General features: G+C 49.5%; 1 protein-coding gene across 3 annotated transcripts in view; it reads right to left on the bottom strand.

Moving 5' to 3' along the window:
* Positions 1 to 22502, bottom strand: part of UBE4B (ubiquitination factor E4B) — a 918898-nt gene that overhangs the window by 482703 nt on the left and 413693 nt on the right. For all 3 annotated transcript variants that reach the window (XM_085609806.1, XM_085609805.1, XM_085609804.1), the window contains one exon: positions 14702 to 14801. In XM_085609806.1, the coding sequence (XP_085465932.1) occupies positions 14702 to 14801 (100 nt within the window). The remainder of the gene's footprint in view (positions 1 to 14701; positions 14802 to 22502) is intronic.

Here is a 22502-nt window from a genome sequence, read left to right as displayed (position 1 = left end):
CTTGAAGGAGATCTCGGCGAAGCTAGCTATGCTACTGTGTCTAGTCTCTTGTCGTAGGGTCTCGGATGTGCGCGCGCTGGACATTTCTCCGAATGGCGTGACTTTTACAATTGGCCGCCGAACGAAGTCGGCTTCAAGGTCAATATCGTATCCGGCCTTTCTGGAGGTGCCCAAACTTTGTGTCGTGAACTGTTTGAAAGCCTATGAGGATAAAACCTCTGAGTTCCGCCCTCCGGGCAAGAGGCAACTCTTCATTGCATTACGAAAACCGCACAATGCAGTCTCCTCACCCACCATTGCTCGGTGGGTCATGCAAGAGGCGGTGATTGACACAAAGCAGTTTGGTGCTCATTCTGCCAGAGGAGCAATGGCGTCGAAAGCACTCTCCCTGGGGGCTCGCTTGGAGGATTTAATGCGAGCTGCGGACTGGTCTTCGGATTCGACTTTTTAACGGTTTTATTTTAAACCGGTGGTAGATTTCGCACATTTGGTGGTAAGTAAGCTTTGAACTAGCATAATCGGAGCCTCCGGTCCTGTCATAGAATCGAAATTTGCCTAGCATAGTAACGGTAAGTTTAAATTCTATTAAGGACACGGAGGCGAGGATTATCCCTCCCTTGGCACAATCTGTGCGAACCCTCCCGTATGGCAGTAAGTAAGATGTTTTGGTACACTGCACGATTTTGTCATGTCTGCTCGCTGTTTCACATGCTGTGGTGATGCATTATGCAGTTTCAGGGTCTTTACGCCTTGTACTTTGCTTCTAGGGAATGATGGTTCCAAACAAGACCAATAACGTGGAGGCGTTCGCGCGAAGAAAGAGGAGGGACAACGGATGTGGCAGACCTTCTACTGGAGGCTAACACTGAGGAAGGACTACGTTTGGATGAGACTGTGACTGATGGGAGCTGTAGTCTTACGAACTTTGGTTGTGCACGTGATTACTCTCTCCAGATCGTTTTCCTTGTTTTGAGGATAAAAATGTTGATTGTTTCTATTTTTGGCTGCTGTGGAAAAAAATATGTTATTAAAGCGAAGAAGGAAATAGCATAATCCTCGCCTCCGTGTCCTTAATAGAATTGAAACTTACGGTTACTATGCTAGGCAAATTTCGATTCAGCATTAAGAATTGTGTGTAATAGCATTGGCGCCTAGAAAAGAGGACTAATCGCTTGGTAATTCTAACACAGTGTGTACGGGATCACCATATTCTCCATTTAGTAACTTCTTGTTTTTGACACAGTTCAAACTAACAGGAAAGAAAAGGAAAACTTTCCACTTCTCTGGTGCTCATGTCGTAACGTACAAGTTACTAACCTTCGGTAACGATATACCTGTAAGAAACATTAGTTAGTTAGATTCCTCACCTTAGAATATCCCCAGGCGTCAGGCTGGATCCGGAAAGATTTTTTGTCAGCAATACCCTTGCGCGTCGCTAGGCGTCGTCTGCGGCTCCGCGACCGTCGTCGGGCGCCGGGATGACGTTGGAGTACTTAGACGCCACCCTCGCGCGCTGACGTCCGTTCTTGTACATAGCTTTCCGCACCAGGAACGCAGAGCCATGCAAGAGACAGACACTGGTGGCAAAAAAAAAAAATTCTAGGGCACTGAAAGGGATAACCTCAACCCTAGATATCGGTTCGCAGAACGGGGAGGATGGGTGGGTCGGTGAGGAATCTAACTAATGTTTCTTACAGATATATCGTTACCGAAGGTAAGTAACTTGTTCATCTGAAAGAAACACGTTAGTTAGATTCCTCACCTTAGAATAGATACCCTAGCAATACCAACCCCGGTGGTGGGTCTGCGAACCAAGATCACACCAAAAAGTCCTGGAGAACAGAACGGCCAAAGAAGCCGTCTCTCCGGACTTGGCTGTCCAGGCAATAATGTTTAGCAAACGTGTGCAGCGAGGCCTACGTTGCTGCCTGACAGATGTCCTTCAAGGGGACTCCCCGGCCCAGGGCAGTAGTCGCCGCTGTGGCCAGAGTGGAATGGGCGCTCAGCCCTACAGGAGGTTCCTTTTTAGCCAAGGAGTAACAAGCTTTGAAACACAAAACGACCACCGAGAGATGGTCCGCTTGTGCACCGCCTGTCCCTTCTTAGCGCCCACGTAGCCAACAAAGAGTTGGTCGTCCACCCGGAACTGCTTGGTGCGGTCCAAATAAAAGGACAGCGCCCATTTGGGTCCAGTTGGTGGAGCCGCTCTTCCTCTTTCGGAGGATGCGGAGGCGGAAAGAAGGTTGGCAATGTAACAGACTGCCCGATGTGAAAGGCAGTTACCACCTTAGGGAGAAAGGAAGGGCGTGTCCTGAGAACAACTTTGTCCAGATGGACAGAAAGAAAAGGAGGCTTAGAAGAGAGCCTGGAGCTCACTCACCCTTCTAGCAGAGGGGATGGCTACCAGGAAAGCAGTCTTAAGAGTCAGAAGACGAAGGGGACAATTATGAAGAGGCTCAAAGGGAGCGCACATCAGAAACGTCAAGACCAGATTCAAATCCCACTGAGGCATTACGAAAGGGACAGGAGGAAACATGTGAGTAATACCCTAAAGGAAGCGAGAAACAACAGGGGATTTGAAAAGAGAAGGATGATCAGGAAGCCGTAAGAAAGCAGAAATAGCAGAGAGATAACCTTTTAGGGGCGGAAAGGGGATCCACAGCCTTTGCTGTGCACCATGCCACAAATTTGTTCCACCTGCAGGCGTATACCGATTTTGTGGAGGGACGCCTGGCTGCCAGAAGCACATCACAGACTTCAGGAGGCAAGTCAAATGGCATCAACTGTAGCTGCTCAATCTCCACGCATGGAGGTGGAGACTGGACAGGTTCGGGTGGAGGACCGCCCCTGCTGCTGCGACAGAAGGTCCTCCTGAAGAGGCAGTCTTATCGGGGGATCGATTGACAGACTGAGTCGCTCGGGATACCAGTACCTTCGTGCCCAGTCCGGAACCACTAAGATGACTTTGGCCCGGTCGCGCCTGATCTTCTTCAGCACTCTGGGCAGAAGTGGTATAGGCGGAAAGGCGTACAACTGACAGCAACTCCACTCGCGACGAAAGGCGTCCCCGAGCGAGTGCCGCCTTGGAAACTCCAACGCGCAGAACTGCTGACATTGCGCGTTCTCTTCGGTGGCGAATAGACCTAATCAAGGCTCTCCCCACTGCCGAAAGAGTCCTTGCGCCACGTCCGCGTTTAGACGCCATTCGTGATCCATCATGCACCGGCGGCTGAGTTAGTCTGCTCTGGCGTTCAGAGAGCCAGCCAGATGTTGAACCACCAGGGTAATGCCCTGATGGCCAGCCATGTCCAGAGGCGCAGAGCCTCCTGACAAAGGGTCCATGACCCCACCCCGCCCTAGGTTGTTGCAGTACCACATGGCAGTGGTGTTGTCCGTGAACACCCGCACCACACTTCCCCGGACAGAGGGAAGGAATGCCTTCAGTGCAAGTCGGATCGCCCTCAGCTCCAGAAGGTTGATATGGAGCCGGGACTCCGCCGGAGACCAGAGGCCTCTGATCTCCGCCTCTCCCATGTGGCCCCTCCATCCCAGGAGGGACGCATCCGTCACCACTACGTGCTCCGGTTGGGGTAGGGAGAGGGATCTGCCGCTGACCCAATCGCGGTCCGTAAGCCACCACTGCAACTGTCTTGCAGTGCCCTCCGAGATCAGGACATGGTCGGACAGGTGGCCTCGATGCTGGGCCCACTGAAACTTCAGGTCCCACTGCAGAGCCCGCATTCGCCATCTGGCATAATGCACCAACAGGATGCAGGAGGCCATCAGACCCAGAAGCCGGAACACCAACCTGACCGAAACGCGGGATAGAGGCCAAAAGATGGGAATCCGAGCCTGAACATCCCAGACCCGCTGTTCCGGAGGATAAGCCCAGAACTGCGCCGAGTCCAGAACCGCTCCGATAAAGAAGAGCTTCTGGGAGGGACTCAGAGGCGACTTTGGCACATTGATGGAGAACCCCAGCAAATGCAGGAGGTCGGCCGTAGTCTGGTGGTGGGAGACGACTGCCTGGGGCGAGCCCGCCTTTAACAACCAGTCATCGAGATGGGGGAAGACTGGAACCCCCAATCTGCGCAGATGAGCTGCGACCACTGCCATCACTTTCGTGAACACCCGAGGGGCACTGGTGAGACCGAAGGGGAGCACGGTAAACTGAAAATACTCCTGGCCCACCGTGAACCGCAGGTAACGCTGGTGGGCCGGCAGGACGGAGATGTGGAAATAAGCATCCTGCAAGTCCAACGCTACCATCCAGTCTCCAGGGTCTAGGGCAGCCAGAACCTGAGCTAAGGTGAGCATCTTGAACTTCTCCTTGCGGAGGAAGGCGTTGACACTCCTGAGGTCCAAGATAGGGCGTAGGGCCCCTTTGTCCTTCTTGGGAACCAGAAAGTAGTGGGAATAACAACCACGACCTACTTCTGGGCCAGGAACGCGCTCGATGGCCCCCTTGGCCAAGAGGGCCGTAACTTCCTCCTGAAGAAGTTTCAATTGATCCCCAGACATGCGGTGGTACTGCGGTGGCATGGCTGGAGGGGTCGCCTAGAAGGGGAGGGAGTAGCCCCTTTGGACGATTTGCAACACCCACCTGTCCGACGTGATGGGACGCCAGTGGAGCAGGTGATGGCAAACTCTGCCTCCCACAAGCGTGGAATGGGCCTGAAAGCACGGACTAGGAGGGCTTTGAGGCGGATGCTGCCGGGGTAGATGTGGACTGAACGGCACGTTGTCCCACTGTACCGCCTCGGCGGAATCCACGTCCGCGTGGAGGTCGGTTCTGCGGCCTGTGGCTAGGCGGACGTGAGGGGGCGCCCATCCTTGGCCACGAAAGGGGCGAAAAGCGGAAGTTTGCGGGCGTGGGGCCGAGAGGCCCAAGGACTTGGCCGTAGCCAGCGCACTATCCACCTTGTCGCCAAAAAGGCGACTGCCATCGAAGGGCATGTCCATGAGGGTGCTCTGGACATCCCCTGAAAAACTCGTGGACCGCTGCCATGCGTGGCGGCGGAGCGCCACTGTGGTCGACATCGCCCTACCCAGCGAGTCCGTAGTGTCCAATCCACATCCGATAGCGTGCCGCGCTGCATCCCGCCCCTCGGCAAGAGCCTGGGCGAGCCGTGTCCGAGCCTCCTCCGGACACTGGGGCAGCACGTCCTCCACAGTATCCCACAGGGAGTGAGAGTAACGGTCCAAGAGACAAGCGGTGTTAACAGACCGCAGTCCCAAACTAAGGGAGGAGAACAGCTTCTTACAAAACTGCTCAAGTCTCTTGGATTCCCGATCCGGGGGAGCGGACGGGAAGGAGGTCTGGAGTCGAGGCCTGGATAAACAGGCTCTCGGGCGTGGGGTGCAGGGACAGAAAGCTGGGGTCGCCCGGTGCAGGGCGGTGGCGCTGGGCTACGTTCCGGTCCACAGGAGGTACTGTGGAGGGCTTGGACCAGGTGCCCTTCAGAACATCCAGTAGTGCTTCATTAAACTGCAGCAGAGGCTCCGAGGAGCTTGCTGACGGTTGGAGCACCTCGGTGAGGAGGTTAGTCCTTACAGCCACAGCAGCCAGCTCTAGCCCAAGGGCTTCGGCGGCCTTGCGCAGCACCACAGAATAGGTAGCACCCTCCTCCGTAACCACGGAGAGAGGAGAGATGAAGCCAGTGTCAGGGGAGGTGTCAAGACCACTGGCATACCCCAACTCATCTGCCCAGTCCTGTGATAACTGGCCCTGCTGGGCCAGAGGGTCCTCAGACCCCTCCCAGTCGTCACCGTCATCAGATTCCTGGTAGACAGGTGGAATGATCGGAGCCGGGCGGAAGATGAAATTGCCACCCATCGGCGTCCGACGCGGCGCCTTGCGGCGCCGCTCCGATGACTGGCCCGGACCGGGACTGAACCGGGGGAACGGTGTCGTCCGAAGGCGGTGCCGGAGTCAGCACCAGCGGAGGGGTCGTCAGGTCAACCGGCGCCGACTGGGATCCAGGCCTGGATCCAACATGGACCTGCGGTGTCGGGACCGAAGTCTCGCTAGGCCTCCCAGTCGAGCTCGTGGGGCCCGAAGGCGCGCCGACAGGCGTCGACGGCGGAGCCAGGCCCCTCATGGCCAAGAGGAAGGCACTGACCTCCGCCGGAGTCGCGTCGGTCCCAGGGACCAGCGGGTATGGGGATGGACTAGACTCCTGCGGCTCCGACGGAGCCATGCGGGTGCTACCACCCGAACCCTCAGCCGAGTCGCGCGACCGGCGAGGGGAGCCCGAAGAGCGATGTCGCCTCTTGGACTTCTTACTATGCTTCGACTTACCCGAAGAATTGGAACCAGACGAGTGGTGGTGGTGACTGCGGCTCCTCGACCGGGACCGTGAACGACGCGGAGCCGACTGCCGGAACTCCAGTAGCTTGCGGGACCCCTCCCGTCTAGCCTTCGAAGTCAGGGCTCGGCAGTCGAGGCACAACTCGGAATCGTGGTCGGCCCCAAGGCAGTAGAGGCACCGGCGGTGGCGGTCCGTAACCGACAGTCAGTGACAGGAGTCACAAGGTTTGAAACCAGGCATCCTACCGGCACCAGAGTCGAGTCGACAGAGTAGACCAAAAGAGTCAAAAAGTTTAGTCAAAAAATGACTAAAAGGGTATGCTCTTCCTGGATCGGCGCTGTCTGGCGCAGAAAAAAGAAGAACTGACAGCGCGCGAGGGCGGCGTCTAAGTACTCAGACGACGTCATCCAGGCGCACTACGCCGACGACAGACGCGGAGCCGCAGACGACGCCTAGCGACGCGCAAGGGAATTGCTGACGAAAAATCTTTCCGGATCCAGTCTGACGCCTGGGGATATTCTAAGGTGAGGAATCTAACCAACGTGTTTCTTTCAGATAGCAGGTGCATGAGAGATGACCTTTTCAAATTCTGTTTAGAAGAGAGAAGAAGCAATTGGTTCCGTAGCCGTTTGCTTCTGCAAAGTGGTTCTGTTTGTATGAGTGACCCCTTCCTCACTCCATAAAGCAGAATCGGTGATAATGGTATTTAAGGTACCCATGCAGGGGAGGGTTAGACACATGGATGAGTTGGAAAAGTTGAAGGGCTAAATTTCAACTGCTGTCACGAAACCTGAGTAAGACATGAAAGCAAACAATACATGGTGGCTTGGTATAATTAAGGCTTAATAAATAATACAGTCACACTTGTCAGAAGGCTGATAACATTAAAATTCCTTACGTAGAGTACAGACTGATAGGTAAGAGATGTGTTAATAAATATGATTGAGCATTTAACATTTGCACTGATTGCACATTATCTGTTGAATTGTTTGGAACATTCACAATCATTGGGATTCATATAATTTTTAGACAAATAGTATATAATAAATAATCATATAATTGTAAAATATAGTTTATTGTGCGTGTGCGCCTACTCAGTTGGGGGTACAAAGGCAGAGTTCTGCTTTATCATCACCTACAGATCAGGTATCCTGCAGGTTTTTCTGATTCCCAACACTACCAGTCTAATTCGCTGGATAAAAGGTGAGAGGAAACGAATAGTTTCTTACCGGTCGGTGTAGTTTCAGCTTGAAGAATTTTCTGGATTCACTATGATTTGCATTATTCCGCCATCTAGTGGTTGGGTCTGGAATAGTAATATATATTTATTTTTTTTGCTGTTGGTGAGCGTCGACGACGTAGTACCATTTGGTGCCCTTCTGTGACGTCGACTAGCTTCCGCCGGAAGCTCCCACCTTTGGTAGCCATCTTGGGATTTTTTTTTTTTTTTCTTATCCTTTTATTCTCCCCTCCTTATATTTCTCTTCCTTGGCGGAGGAGAGTGGGTTCGCTAGTGAATCCAGAAAGTTCTTCAAGCTGCAAAACTATACAGACAGGTAAGAAACTATTCGTTTTACAGCGTGAATCTTTTCTGGATTCACTGTGCTGTGCATAGACTTTGTAGCAATTTGCTAGTACTGCGGTGGCTAATGGTTAGATGAACTTTGGTTTGTAAATAGATGCTATAAGACCTTTTGTCCTACTTGTGCCTCTTAATTCATTTGAATGTCCACACAGTAGTGTTTGGTGAATGTGTATACTGAAGACCATGTTGCAGCCATGCAAATGTCCTGGATTAAAGTGTTATCAAGATTATGCTCTTGGTTACTGGTCTTCCAAGAAAACATTTTTGCAAAGGATACAAATAACGGTTTTGTTTTTCTGCATTCTTTAGTCTTTTCCACGTAATACATGACTGCTCTTCTTGTGTCAGGTGTGTGCAAAGCTTATTCCACTTTGTTCTTAGGGTTTTGAAATAAACTTGGTATTTGGATACTCCGATTTATGTGAAATCTTGAAACCGCCTTTGGCATGAATTGCGGATCTGTCCTCATGACAATCCTGTTACTATGTATTTGGAAGTAGGGTTCCTGTGGTGTTATTTCTTGCAATTCACTAACTCTACGCAAGGATGTTATTGCCATTAAAAATGCTGTTTTTATTGTAAGCATTTGTCACGTTGCCTTGTGCAGTGGTTCGAAAGTTGCTCTCATAATTTGTGCTAGAACTACGTTCAGATTCCAAGTCGGTGCATGTACCATTTTTGGTGGTGCAATCCTCTTTGCACCTTCCTGGAATCTTTTGGCCACATGTGAGGTAAAGAAGCTCTTCCCTATTTACCCTCTTGTATACGCCACAATTGCTGTTAAATGTACTTTTAGTGATGTAAAACATAATTTACTTTGTAGTAAATATTTGAGGTATTTTAGCACGTTTCTTTCTTTTGTAATATTTCTTGAAAGACGCCTTTGAAGACACAATTGGGTGTACCTTTTCCATTTTGCTGTATAACATTTTCTTGTTGTTGGTTTCCTCGCTTCTCTTAGAACAGCCATTGTGCTTTCTGGTAGTTTGAGGTGTGCGAATTCTAAGTCCTCAGGGACTTAGGCTTAAGCTCTCTGGTTCTGGATTAAGCACTGTCTCGTTTTGCATTGTTAGTAAATCTTTTCTTTTTGGAAGTTTGTGCATTGTTCCCTGTGAGATTTCCATTAGTTCAGAGAACCACGTTTGTCTGGCCAATTGCGGTGCTATGAGAATCAGTGTCATTTTGCTGATTCTGTATTTGCTGATCACTTTGTTTAGTAATGGAATCAGGGAAAAAGCGTACGCAAATATCCCTGACTAGTATATCAATAGCGCATTCCCTAGGGACTGGTTGCAAGGTCGCCTAGATGCGAAGTTTTGGCATTTTGCATTGTGGGGTGTTGCAAATCGGTCTATTTGTGGTGTTCCCCACTTTTTGAAAATTCTTTACACTTTTGTTTGATTCAGTTGCCACTCGTGGGATGATGTTGTTTGTCTGCTCAGTCTGTCTGCTTCTAGAGTGTCCTTCCCTGGTAGGTGCATTGGTAACATTTCTATTTGTTTTGGAATTGCCCATCTTCAAATCTGCTGTGCTAGAGTTGAGAGTGCTACTGACCGAGTCCCTCCTTGTTTGTTTATGTAAAACACAGTTGTAGTGTTTGTTTGTATCAACACCCTTTTCCCGTATAGCTCTTTCTGAAAGGCTTTTAAGGCTAAGTAAACACAGTTTTTAGTTCCAAGATATTGATGTTTCACCGCTTCCTGTGGTACCCACAATCCCCTTACTTTGAAATTTTCCATGTGTGCTCCCCATCCTACTAGGGATGCATCTGTTGTTATGGTCACTGTTGGAGTTGGAGGTGTGAAAAGTCTCCCCTATGCTATGTTTGCCTTGTTCCATCAAGCCATCTCCTGATGAACTCTATTTGTGACAACCACAAGATCCTCCAAACTCCCTGTAGCCTGTGACCATTGTGTTTGGAGCCATTCTTGAAACGGTCTCATGTGCAGACGAATATTGAGAACTAAATGAATGCATGAGGCCATCATTCCTAGTAATTCCCCATTGTCATCACTGTCAGATCATGCCCCTTCTGGTATAGATGAGTCTCCTTCAATAGAGCTGATCTCCTTTTTTACCGCTGGGGAATGCTTTCCCTAACACCGTGTTTATTTCTTGCTTTCTGGTTCTTTTGATGATTTTTCCCAGTGTATGGAGAAACCCAGTGGAACTAGTGTCTATCACTTGTTGTATATGCTGTTTGCATAGGCTGTATGAGTTTGCTCTTACTAACCAGTCGTCCAAGTAGGGGTAAACATGAATTCCTTGCCTTCTGAGATGTGCAGCTACTGCTGCCAGGCACTTTGTGAACACCCTTGGTGCTGATTCTAGACCGAAAGCAAGTACTTTGAACTGGTAGTGTTTGTTCACGACAAATCTCAACATTGTATTGTGTTTTCTGTTTATTGGGATATGTAAATACACATTCTTTAAATCTATTGTTGCCATGTAATCTCCCATTTGCAACTGAGGTAACACCTCTTGTAGTGTAGTCATTTTGAATCTTTGTGTTTTTATAAACTTGTTTAGAAACCTTAGGTCTAATATTGGCCGTAGTGTTCCATCCACCTTTGGAATTAGGAAGTATGCTGAATATACTCCATTGTTCTTTTCTCTGTGCAGTACATGTTCTATTGCATGTTTTCCCTGAAGTTCTTTCACCTCTTTGACTAGATGAGATAATTCTTCTTTTGAATGTGACCTTTGCTTTGGCCTCCTGTGTGGAGGTTGTTTTGTTAACTCTATACAGTAACCGTGCTGTATTATATTTAGAATCCACTTGTCTGTGGTTATTTCTCTCCACTTTTGTTGGAAAAGTTTCAGCCTGCCTCCTACTGGAGTGGTATGTTGGAGGAACTGTATACTGGTTTTTCTCTTGTTTTGGTAAATGCTTCTTTTTCGTGTGTACTCTCACTGCTGTTGTTTGTAAGTGTACCTCCTTGTGAGTGCAGTCACTTTTTAGAGGTTTGTTGTCCACCTCTTTGTGGCTGGCCTCTGCCACAGGGACGCCCTTGAAAGGATCCTCTTCCTTGATATTGCCAGCTTTGTTGCTGTCCCTGTTGTGTGCCGTGTCCTCCCAGGTGGGTATGCTTCCTACAATGGTGGGAAATACACACGGTGTTTTTAAATGCCCCTCACACACCAAAAGGGCCCTTGGTGTCATGCTTCATCATAGGGGTCTTCCCGCCCCTCTACGGGACAGGGGGTACTACGACCTACGGATACGCGGGAGCACTGTTGTTGTGAGACGACTGTGTCGTGTAGGAGTGTGAGTGGAAGGGTCAGGAGTGAATGGGAGGGTGAGGTTAAAAAATACCTGGCTCGTCGGTTAGAAAATAGTTTTTAATACACCTGTGAGCTGGTATTGTTAAAAATGTGGGGAAGGAGGTGTATTCGCCTTAATGAGCTATGCCTCCAGGGTTAGTCAACATGTTTCGAAGCCCCCCCAGTCTGCTTCTTCAGGACTAAACAGATCCCTGTTTAGTCACTTGTTATGTGGTGTGTCCATTACACTAAATTTCTTGTCCAGCGGAGCCTCGGGGAGGCCAGACACGGCGGGCAGTGTACCAGGAGCAGTTGCGATTACAGGCACCCCTCCTACCCGTTACAGGCTCATGGGGCACGTTTATTTTTTTAATACAAATCGAGGATTCAAGATACTTATTTAGGTATCGTATATGTGCATTTAGAATTTACATGCACAGTATATATGCTGCTTGGTATGTCTGCTGGTAACCTTGATGTGGGGTAGTAGGTTGGTGTGTGACTCTTCCTGCTGGTCTTCTTGATGGTGTGCCTCTACGCATGCCTCTGAACTGCAGAGGCCCCATGGATCTTGCGGTTTCGTTGTCCTTCTTTAGTTGATTTAGCTTTTCATCAACCACCGTTACCAACAAATGTTCTCTATTAAATGGTGAATTAATGATGTTGCTTTGTACTTCTGGCTTGAAGCCTGAGATTCTAAGCCATACGTTCCTCCTTTCCGTTTATGCCAATCATCTTTTGCCTGCTAGACGTTTCAGCAGCATCAAGGGCTGATTTTAAACATGTATTAGCAATGTTTTTACCCTCTTTCACCAGGTGGCTAGCTCTTTTCTGAAATTGTCCTGGTAGGTCTTGCAACAGTTCTCCTACCTCCTCCCAATGTTGGTACGCATGCCTGTTTAGCAATGCATTTAAATTTGCTATGCGCCACTGATTAGCTGCACTTCTCTCCACCATCCTTCCTACGAGGTCTATCCTCTTGCTTTCCTTGTCTGGAGGTGGTCCCACTGTAGTAAGTACATATGCTCTTTTTCTTGCTGTTGAGGCAATATTCGAGTCAGCTGGCACTGATCCCCTGATGTATTTAGGGACTTTAGAGGAGTGTTTATATTTTTTCTCTGCCCTTGGTGTTATAGCCTTGCATGTAGCAGGCTCTTTGAATGCCTCTTTCCCCTGGTCTAAGACACTAGGCAGCATTGGTAGGAATTGATTCCTTGATTGTGTAGGCATCGGAGTCTCTAATAAAAAAACATAACTGAGGTTTTTCTTCCTCTAGCTGAACCCCATAAGTTTCTGCAGTCTTTTTAACCACCTGATTGGACATGCCAATGTCATCTGGGGGTGATGGCCACGAAGGATATGATTCCACAGCCTCCTCAGGTGATTCGGCGTCGAGATCTTGCCATTGGAGCTCTTGATTCTCAGAGTTCGAAGATTCTGCACATGCTTGTTAGTCTTCCTCGACGTCTTCCCCGAAGACGAATGAACCTTCCTCTTCTTCTTCGATCTGTTCGGGGGTTCTCGGTGGTATTGCTTCTTCGGCAACCCTTTCGACTTCGGTTTCCTTTGTTTACGGCAGTATCTTTAATTGCTTCAAGCTTTCGTCGATGTCTTTTTTTTGCGTTGAAGTATATTTGCCATTTCGGCTTCGAGACTTCTTCTCTTTTTTTCAATCTCGGCCTAGTGTGTTGGGGCATTGAGATTTTCCATTTTACTGCAGACGCCGCCGAACCGGTCGTCGAGGTTTGTTTCGGTCTCTCTTTCTTCGATGCAGAGGTGTCCTTTTCCAGACTGTCTTACAACATCTTTGTTTTTTCGAGGACCTTTTGCCATTCCGGAGTCCTTCTGTAAGGATCGTACGGTCTGTTTTTATTTGGATGCAACTGCGGTCGCTGAATGCTTCGACACCAAGGATGCCTTTGGAGGTCTAGAGTCTGATTTTGGAGACTAATAGTTTTTTTGAGGTAGACTACTCTCTTCTTCTTGACTTCCACAACCACGACTTCTCTTTCCTCGTCACCTTCTGGTCCTTCGGAGACATTAACTTCCTCCTCACTGGAGGCCCAGGTCTCGCAGCGATGGTGGTGGTCCTTGGTCTTGCATGTTGTAATTGGCTCGTCGAAGCCTTTCTCTTACCCTCAACGTCTTCGGGGTGAAGACGGAGCAGGCGTTGCAGTCTTCGCTTTGATGATCCAGCGGCAGGCACAAGTTACAGACTGGGTGCTGATCCTTTTGAGCGTATTTGTGGTGGCAGTTTTTACAGAACTTAAACGATGTCTTGTCCATTACCGCACCCAGGGAGCACCCTGCATGCGCATTCTCCGATCGTTGACTAAGTCATAGATTTGAAGTTGAAAGTGGAAGACACCATTCTACAGGTTTTTCTCTGAATTTCCACGATTCTTCTCATCAATCTTGGGAGCTTCTCCATATCGATCCAGACCCAACGGCGGAAAAAAATAATCTGAAGATGGCTACCGAAGGTGGAAGCTTCCGGAGGAAGCCTGTCGACGTCACAGAAGGGCACCAAATGGTACTACGTCGTCAACGCCCACCAACAGCAAAACACAAAAAGAAAGAAGAAATACTACAATTCCTGAGCGAACCACTAGATGGTGGAATAATGCACAGCATAGTGAATCCAGAAAAGATTCACCCTGCAAAACTGTCATTCCCCCTCGTTTCTGAAAAGGGTACATTTCCTTTTGGGACTAAGAGGAGCTACCTGGTGTGACCCCAATACTGCTGAGATCAACACGACAAATATGCATGACAAACTAGTCAATTTATAAGCATAGACGCAGCAAAATCTCTTATGCTAGCCACATTTCTAGGTATGTCCCTTATAGTCACACTTGCTTTCACTCACAAACTAGACATATCGTTTACTCTCTTGGAAACTATCTAAGCCTGACCAAATGCAATGTGTTAGGTGAACATAAAGACCTCTTTTCCTATTCTCCACTTTCCCTCTGATATTTTGGCACCTGCACAGAATATTGAGGCTCTGATCATTTTACTAATCTCTTTAACTAAACCAGGCACCTCACCAATAATTGTATCTGGTAGACGCTAAAACATCATTCAAGAGCACGTCCTCCTACCTAAGACTGAAAAAAAATAAAAACACAGCCAAGACAAATACTTAAGAGTTTATAACAAAGTTATATTCTTTCATAATAACACATTTGCACATGTGGAAGTATCCCATCGACAAAGGAAACAAACAAAATAACAATTTGACCTGAAGCAGGAGTGGGGGGATAAAGGTAGTAAAATAACATGTGTCAGTAAAAAGTAAGTGCTGAAGCTATCTGGACAATTATCTGTTGCAGTTGGGCACTGGGTTGGTAATCTGGACATACAATCACACAATGAGTAAATGCACATGATGTTGATGATCTGGGAAAAATTTGTCAATTACAATAGGTTATTGCAAGTTAATAAAAACAGTTTGAATGCAAGCCAGAATGGGAGAGGCTAAATAGAACAGTAACTGGAAATAATCTGGGAGCAAATTTCAGAAACCGCAGCAACACACCTTGAGCTGGGTTTTACAGCGTTTTAGCATCTCACGATGCCGCACAGCCAGGGGGGAATCCTTCCACTGAGTCTCTGTGTTCTTTAATTCTTCTACAGTCCTGCAAACCAGAAGAAAGGAGTGTAAGAGACAAATACAATAAATTACATTATCTCTAGCCTGCCAATGTAAGAGACGTGCATTCCATTATTAGAGGATTCTGAAAACATTACAAAAATAAATAAATAAATGAAGGATTGTGACCAGCCACATTTTGCCAAAACCAGTAGGCGAATTAAATTGGTGAACTGTTTACAAAACTAATAATCTTGACGATGAGCCTCATCAATGCTGAATCATTACCTGTACTTTTTTCAACATCCGGTAAATAAACAATTGGCCATCCTTCCTAGCAAAGATCCACCTTGGCCATTTCTGATCTTCACCACCAACAGCTAATATATGAAGGCAGCATAGACTTGTGGGATAACATCTGAGAACCCCAGATCGCAAATTTATGCCAGTCCTCACCAAACATACACTTTGCGCCACCAGATTACTCCATTAGTTTTTTTGCCTGTGACAACTACAAGAGGTACCAAAGGTGAATTTAGGACCATACCATCAATGCCAGATGATAAATTGTGCCAAAAAAGATGTCCTCTGAACTAAATCATTTTTGTTGGAATTTTCATAAACATAAAATAATGCAGCAATAAAAAATAAATAGTGTTTAACAGACAGTACAAGATAAAACATCAAACAGTGCAGATAGGAATCTTAAGCCATTGTAAAAATGCAATTGCACGTGTGAAAAAGTGCCCTCTTTCTGCACGGTTTCCCCACTTTTTGCTGAATTGCTGATGTGCTTTGACTGAGTGTGCCCTGGGATCCGACTAATCAGGTAGCCAGGGCCTATGTTCTTTCCCTAAAACTGCATTGAAGCCTAAACCCAATTGGCATCTCTGGCCACAGGCCAGCCCCTGGTAAATGGTACCACAGGTACCCAGGGGACTGACCAGAGAAGGCCTCTAAGGGCTGCAGCACTTACTGTGCCACCCTTAGAGGTCCTGTACCGTTACACTCACACTCTGCCTTAGCAGGCTGCGTGTTTTGGTGCAGAACAAAGTAAAGAGTCAACATGGCACACATCCCTGTGCGCCATGTCTACAACCCACTGCCCTGGCATAGATCAGTCACCCCTCTAGCTGGGTGCACTATACCAGTAGTGAGGGTACAGGTGCATGAGCCCTGTACCCTACAGTGTCTAAATCCATTCTTAGACATTGTAAGTGCAGTGCTACCATTAAGAGTATATGGTGCTGGGAGTTTGTCATTACGAACTCCACAGCACCATAATGGCTACATTGAAAACTGAGGAGTTTGGTATCAAAGTTGTCAGCACATTAAACCCACACTGATGCCAGTGTGGGATTTATTGAGAAATGCACACAGAGGGCATCTTAGAGATGCCTCCTGAAAACGATCCCACCACTAGTGTCCAGGCTGAGTGGCTGCTCTCAGCTCCCACCACCAGACATGTTTCTGGACCCCTGGGTCGAGAGCCTGCTGCTCTCTGGGGCCTGAACCAATGCAAATCCAGGGACGAAGTGCCAAGCCTCCTCCCCCAGACTGGGCAGGGTTCACAAAGGGGAAGCTTCAAAGGCTTGCCGCATGTGTGAGCTTCCACAGGCCACTTGCTGCTTTCAACAACTGGTCCCCACTGGTTCTGACCCCCACTTTGGGCGGGAGAACCGGCAGGAAAAACAAGTGAGAAAGAGAGGTGTGCCCACCTCTGCCAACTCCACCCCTAAGGTGGGGGAGGCGAGGTGAAGTACAACTCTCAGTCCCCTCCATCTTGCAGATGGGGGGGGGACTCAGCCAACCAGGGACAGGCTCATGCCCCCCTCTCACTGGACGGTGGCATTATAGGGGGTGTACCCACCTCAGGGAAGGGACCCATTGGTCCCTACCTTTTACCTACCTGTAATGCCCCTACATCTAGTATTTAGGGGTACCCCTGAATCTTGCTTCCTCAAACACAAATCTGCAACAAGAAAAGAAGAAAAAGGACCGAACAGCCGGGCCGAATCTAACAAGAGTAAGACGCCCACTGACTTGGCCCCAGCCCTACCGGCCAGTCTCCACCTCAAACCTGCTCCTGTGAAATCCTGGTGTGTCCTGCAGCCAGCAACCACGAAAACCCTGGAGGACCTGACTGCTTTCAACCACAAAGACTGTCTCCCATGAACACCGGATTTGTTTATCTGTAACCTCTGGCTTCGGCTGGACACCGCAAATCCATCCCACTCTGCACCCGCCGTCCACGGCCCGAGCGGGCAAACACCACGAGGACGTTACCCCGGCGATCCTAACCTGAGATCCAGCGACCCCTGACCTGCCTCAAACCTCCAGCCGACGCCACGAGCCTAAATCCGGAAGGTCCCCTCAACCTCGACCAGGAGCAGGTAAGAAGATCCGACCCCAATAGGCACACCCACCTGCACCCGATACCCCTCGGGCTTTGGTGGCCAAACCGACTGTGCCTAACCAACCCCTAACTTCCCAACGAACACGTTACTTACCTTCGGTAACAATATATCTGTAAGAAACATAGGTTAGTTAAAGATTACTTACCTTAGAATCTCCCCCAGGCGTCAGACTGGATCCGGAAAGATTTTCAGCAGCAGTACCACTGCGTGTCGGAAGGTAGCGTCGGTCTACTCCGTGTTAGTCATCGACGTCTTGGTCGCCGGGATGACGTCGCGGTAGCTACATAGACGCTGCCTTCGTGTACGGACGTCAGTTCTCTACATGACTTTCCAAGCCAGAAGTGCAGAGCCATGCAAGACACTGACCACTGGTGCACAAAACTAGGGCCCTGAAAGGATGTCCTTAACCCTAGAAGTCAGTTCGCAGAACAGGGAGGATGGGTGGGGCAGTAAGGAATCTATAACGAACCTATGTTTCTTACAGATATATCGTTACCGAAGGTAAGTAAACTGTTCATCTGAAAAGAACCGTTCGTTATAGATTCCTTACGCTCGAAAAGATACCCCAGCAATACCAACCCCAGAGGGGGGTCTGCGAACCAATTTCTCACCGGAAAGTCCTGGAGAACAGAACGGCCAAAGAAGCAGTCTGTCCGGACTTGGCTGTCCAGGCAGTGTTTCGTAAACGTGTGCAGCGAAGCCCACGTAGCTGCCTGACAGATGTCATATAGGGGAACTCCTCGTCCCAAAGCAGTAGTAGCTGCCGTCGCCCTGGTGGAATGGGCGCGCAGCCCCACTGGAGGCTCCTTCTTAGCCAAAGAATAGCATGGTCCGTTTGTGCATGGCCCGACCTTTGTTAGCGCCCACAAAACCAACAAAGAGCTGGTCGTCCACCCGGAATTGTTTGGTGCGATCCAAGTGGAAAGAAAGCTCACGTTTTGGATCCAGACGGTGTAGCCTGTCTACCTCTTTCGAAGGATGCGAAGGAGGAAAAAAGGTGGGCAGCTCACTCTCCCTGCATGCAGAGGTGATGGCCACCCGAAAGGCAGTTTTCAAAGTGAAAAGTCTGAGAGGACAGTTATGCAGTGGCTCAAAGGGAACGCACATTAGGTATGTCAGAACCAAGTTCAAGTTTTACTAGGGGATTACGAAGGGAACAAAAAGATGAGTAATGCCCTTAAGAAATCTATTTACAACAGGGGACTTGAAAAGAGAAGGCTGATGAGGTAGCCTGAGAAAGGCTGAAATGGGTGAGAGGTAGCCCTTAAGAGTGCCCAGAGCAAAGCCCTGCTAGGCCAAAGGAAGGAGGAAAAGGAGAACCTCAGAAAGATGGGCAGAAAGGTGACCACAGCCTTTGCTGTGCACCATGCCACAAATGTAATCCATCGGCAGTCGTATACCGTCTTAGTGGAGGGACGCCTGGCTACCAAGATTACAACACAGACTTCAGGAGGCTGGTCAAACGACGTCCACTTGCCGCCGCTCAATCTCTATGCAAGGAGGTGAAGGCTGGACAGGTTCGGGTGGAGGACCGTCCCCTGCTGCTGTGACAGAAGATCCTTCCGAAGAGGCAGTCGAATCGGAGGATTGATGGCCATGTTGAGAAGCTCGAGATACCAGACTCTTCGTGCCCAATCCGGAGCCACAAGAATGACTTGAGCCAGGTCGCGCTTGATTTTCTTCAGCACTCTGGGCAGAAGTGGTAAAGGCGGAAAGGCGTATAGAAGACTGCAACTCTACTCGCGACGAAAAGCGTCGCCTAGCGCGTGCCGCCTTGGAAATTCCGACGCGCTGAATTGCTGACATTGTGCGTTCTCTTCGGTGGCGAAAAGATCTAACCAAGGCTCTCCCTACAGCTGAAAGAGACCTTGCACCACCATGGAGTGAAGACGCCATTTGTGATCCATCATGCACCTGCGGCTGAGTTCGTTCGCCCTGGCTTTCAGTGAACCTGCCAGGTGTTGAACCACCAGAGATATACCCTGATGTTCCAGCCATGTCCAGTGGCGGAGGGCCTCTTGACATAGGGTCCATGACACCAACCTGTTTGTTGCAGTACCACATGGCGATGGTGTTGTCCGTGAACACCTGCACTACTCTTCCACGGACAGAGGGAAGGAATTCTTGGAGTGGAAGATTGATTGCCCGAAGCTCCAGAAGGTTGATGTGAATCTCGGACTCTACCGGAGAGCAGAGGCCTCTGATCTCCACCTCTCCCATGTGGGCGCCCCATCCCAGAAGGGATGCTTCTGTCACCACAGTGTGTTCTGGTTGGGGAAGGGAGAGGGATCTGCCGTTGACCCAATTCTGGTTCGTGAGCCACCACTGCAATTGTCGTGCAGTGCCCTCCGAGATCTGGACGCAATATTCCCCGGATGCTGCGCCCACTGGAACTTCAGGTCCCACTGAAGAGCCCGCATATGCCACCTGGCATGATCGACCAGCAGGATGCAGGAAGCACGAAGCCATGAGGCCCAGCAGGCTCAGGGTCATCCTGACCGAAAACACGGGATAGGGGCCGAACGATCGGAATCATCGCCCGAATATCCCAGACTCGCTATTCGGGAGGATAAACCCGAAACTGCGTTGAGTCTAGAACCAGTCAGATGAAGAGGAGCTTCTGAGAAGGGGTCAGGTGTGACTTCGGCACGTTGATGGAAAAACCCCAGCAAATGCAGGAGGTCAGCCGTAGTCTGTAGGTGGGAAATGACAGTCTGGGGCGAGCCCGCCTTCAACAGTCAGTTGTCGAGATAGGGGGAAGACTGGAACCCCTGATCTGCGCAGATGAGCTGTGACCACCGCCACCACTTTCGTGAACACCTGAGGGGCGCTGGTAAGGCCAAAGGGGAGCTCGGTAAACTGAAAATACTCGTGGCCTACAGTGAACCGCAAGTAACGCCGGTGGGCCAGCAGAACAGAGATGTGAAAATAAGCTTCCTGCAAGTCCAACGCTACCATCCAGTCTCCAGGGTCTAGGGCAGACAAGACCTGAGCGAGCGTCAACATCTTGCACTTCTCTTTCCGAAGGAAGCGGTTGACGTTCCTGAGATCCAAGATAGGACGCAGGCCCTAGTCCTCCGTTGGGTACCAGAAAGTAGTGGGAATAGCGAGCACGACCTACTTCTGGGGCAGGAACGCACTCGATGGCCCCCTTGGCCAAGAGTGCCGAAACTTCCTGTTGGAGAAGGGCCAGGTGATCCTCCGACATGTGATGGTACTGAGGTGGCATGGAGGGCGGGGTGGTCTCAAAGGGGAGGGAGCTGCCCTCTCAGACTATTTGCAAAACCCACCTGTCCGACGTGAAGGTGCGCCAGTGGGGGAGGTGATGGCGGATCCTGCCTCTCACTGGTGTTCGGTGGCTGGGGTCCAGCCGGCTGCAGACGTGGCGGCGGTGGAGTAGGCGCCGGCGGAGGAGTAACGAGGTCGACCGGCACTGAACCAGATCCAGGCCTGGATCCAAGAGGGCCGAAGCCGCTGGCGTCAATGGCGTAGGGCCCCAGCTGAGTCCTCGGGGTCCGAAGACATGCCGGCGGAGTCTGGCTGCCCAAAGATGGCGTGCATCGCTTTGTAAAATTGATGAAGCTGGGCAGGGGCTCCCGGGAAGGCAGGAACAGGCGCTGAAGGCTCCGCAGGCACCAACCGCACCCAGCGTCTCGTCAACTGACAGACGAGGGTAAGTCGAAGAGCGGCAATGCTTCTTCGACTTCTTCTTGTGCTTTGACTTACCTGACCCCGAATGCCGAGACATAGAGGAGGAGTGATTATGAATCCGTCATTCGTCCCTCGACCTCCCTAGCGACTGGGAACTCGGGCGATGCAGAGCCGACCGCCGGGCCTTGAGGAGCTTTCGGGACCCCTCTCGCAAAGACATGTGGCCATGGTTCGACAGTATGAGCACAACTTGGGGTCATGGTCGCGCTCCAGGCAGACGAGGCATACGCGTTGCGAATCAGTCACCGACATCAGTCGGGTACAGGAACCACAAGCCTTGAAACCGGGCATCCCTCGTGCACTAGGAGTAGGTTGAAGACTCAAAAAGGAAGTTCGACAAAAGTCACACAAAAAAAATCAGTCAAAAAGTGACTGAAGGTACCGTTCTCTTCGGATCTGCGCTTCTTGGCACGAAAAAAGAAAGAACTGAAAGTGCGTGAGGGCGGCATCTATGTAGCTTCCATGACGTCATTCCGGGGACCACGACGCAGACGACGAACGCGAAGTCGACTGTCGCCAACTTCGGACGTGCAGGGGGACTGCTGACTAAAAACTTTCCGGATCCAGTCTGACGCCTGGGGGAGATTCTAAGGTAAGGACTCTATAAATAACTGTTTTTCAGATTTACCTCCTCATAGTGGTGGTCGCACCGAGAAAACCTTTGTCCCCAAGCCTGCAATGCCTTTGCAAACCGGTGGTTCCCCACTGCAAACATGGCGCCCGACGTCGAAACAGCACCCTGCACCCAGCATCCCTAGTGCTGCTGAGGGTGCACCTCTGGTGCTACTTTGTTTCCCCATTTGCCCTGAGCTAAAGTCTAGGAGCTTTGCTCCCACAACCAAGTGTCCTGCTCGTCAGCAGCCCCGAACCAGAGGCTCCCTATCCCTCATTGGATAACAATGAGCCTCAGCACTCTGCACCCCGCCGCCCTAGTGCCGCGGAGGGTGTAACTAGAATGTATCCTTGACCCTGGGGACCCCTGAGTCTACGCCCAGAACCTCAACTCCCACTACCAAATACTTAGCTCAAAACCAAAAACACTATTTTCCTCAATAGGATAACATTGACTGGTTTTCTTGGAAAAGTTTTTAGTGTGGAGTTTGAAAACCTAAAGAAATTCTTTAAAATTGTACTATTTAACCAAAACGATTTTACTTACCTGTTCACAGGAAATGTCTCAGAGTAGTATCCGGGTATACTACTCTGAGAAAGAAAAGTAATCTAAAAAGCAACGTACCTGTTATTTTACTGAAAAGCCTATTCAAGTCTATGTACTGTATTTACAAAGTATTGCATTTCTCTGCAACCATACTGCAAGTAAAAAAAAAGTGCATATACAATTTCAATTCAAACTGTTCACAAACTGCATTACTACTGTAAAGTATTTATTGCCTACCTGTGCCAGGCTTGCTTGGTTCTAGAAAATAAAATAACTAAAAGACTTTTTTATACAAGTTCAGTCTTTGAGTGTGTGAATTCATTTGCTGACTGAGTGTGTACAAGAAATGCTCAACACTGTCCTCTGATAATGCCTTACTGCTCAACCACACTACCACAAATAGAGAGTGAGGTGCTATCTAAATTTACCTCTGCCTACCTTTGGGGTTCCACTGGACTCT

Source organism: Triturus cristatus, chromosome 1_2 (genome assembly GCF_964204655.1).
Source record: "Triturus cristatus chromosome 1_2, aTriCri1.1, whole genome shotgun sequence".
NCBI lineage: Eukaryota > Metazoa > Chordata > Amphibia > Caudata > Salamandridae > Triturus > Triturus cristatus.
Note: the sequence above shows the minus strand (reverse complement) of the source record. Positions and strands in the feature narration are given on the sequence as shown.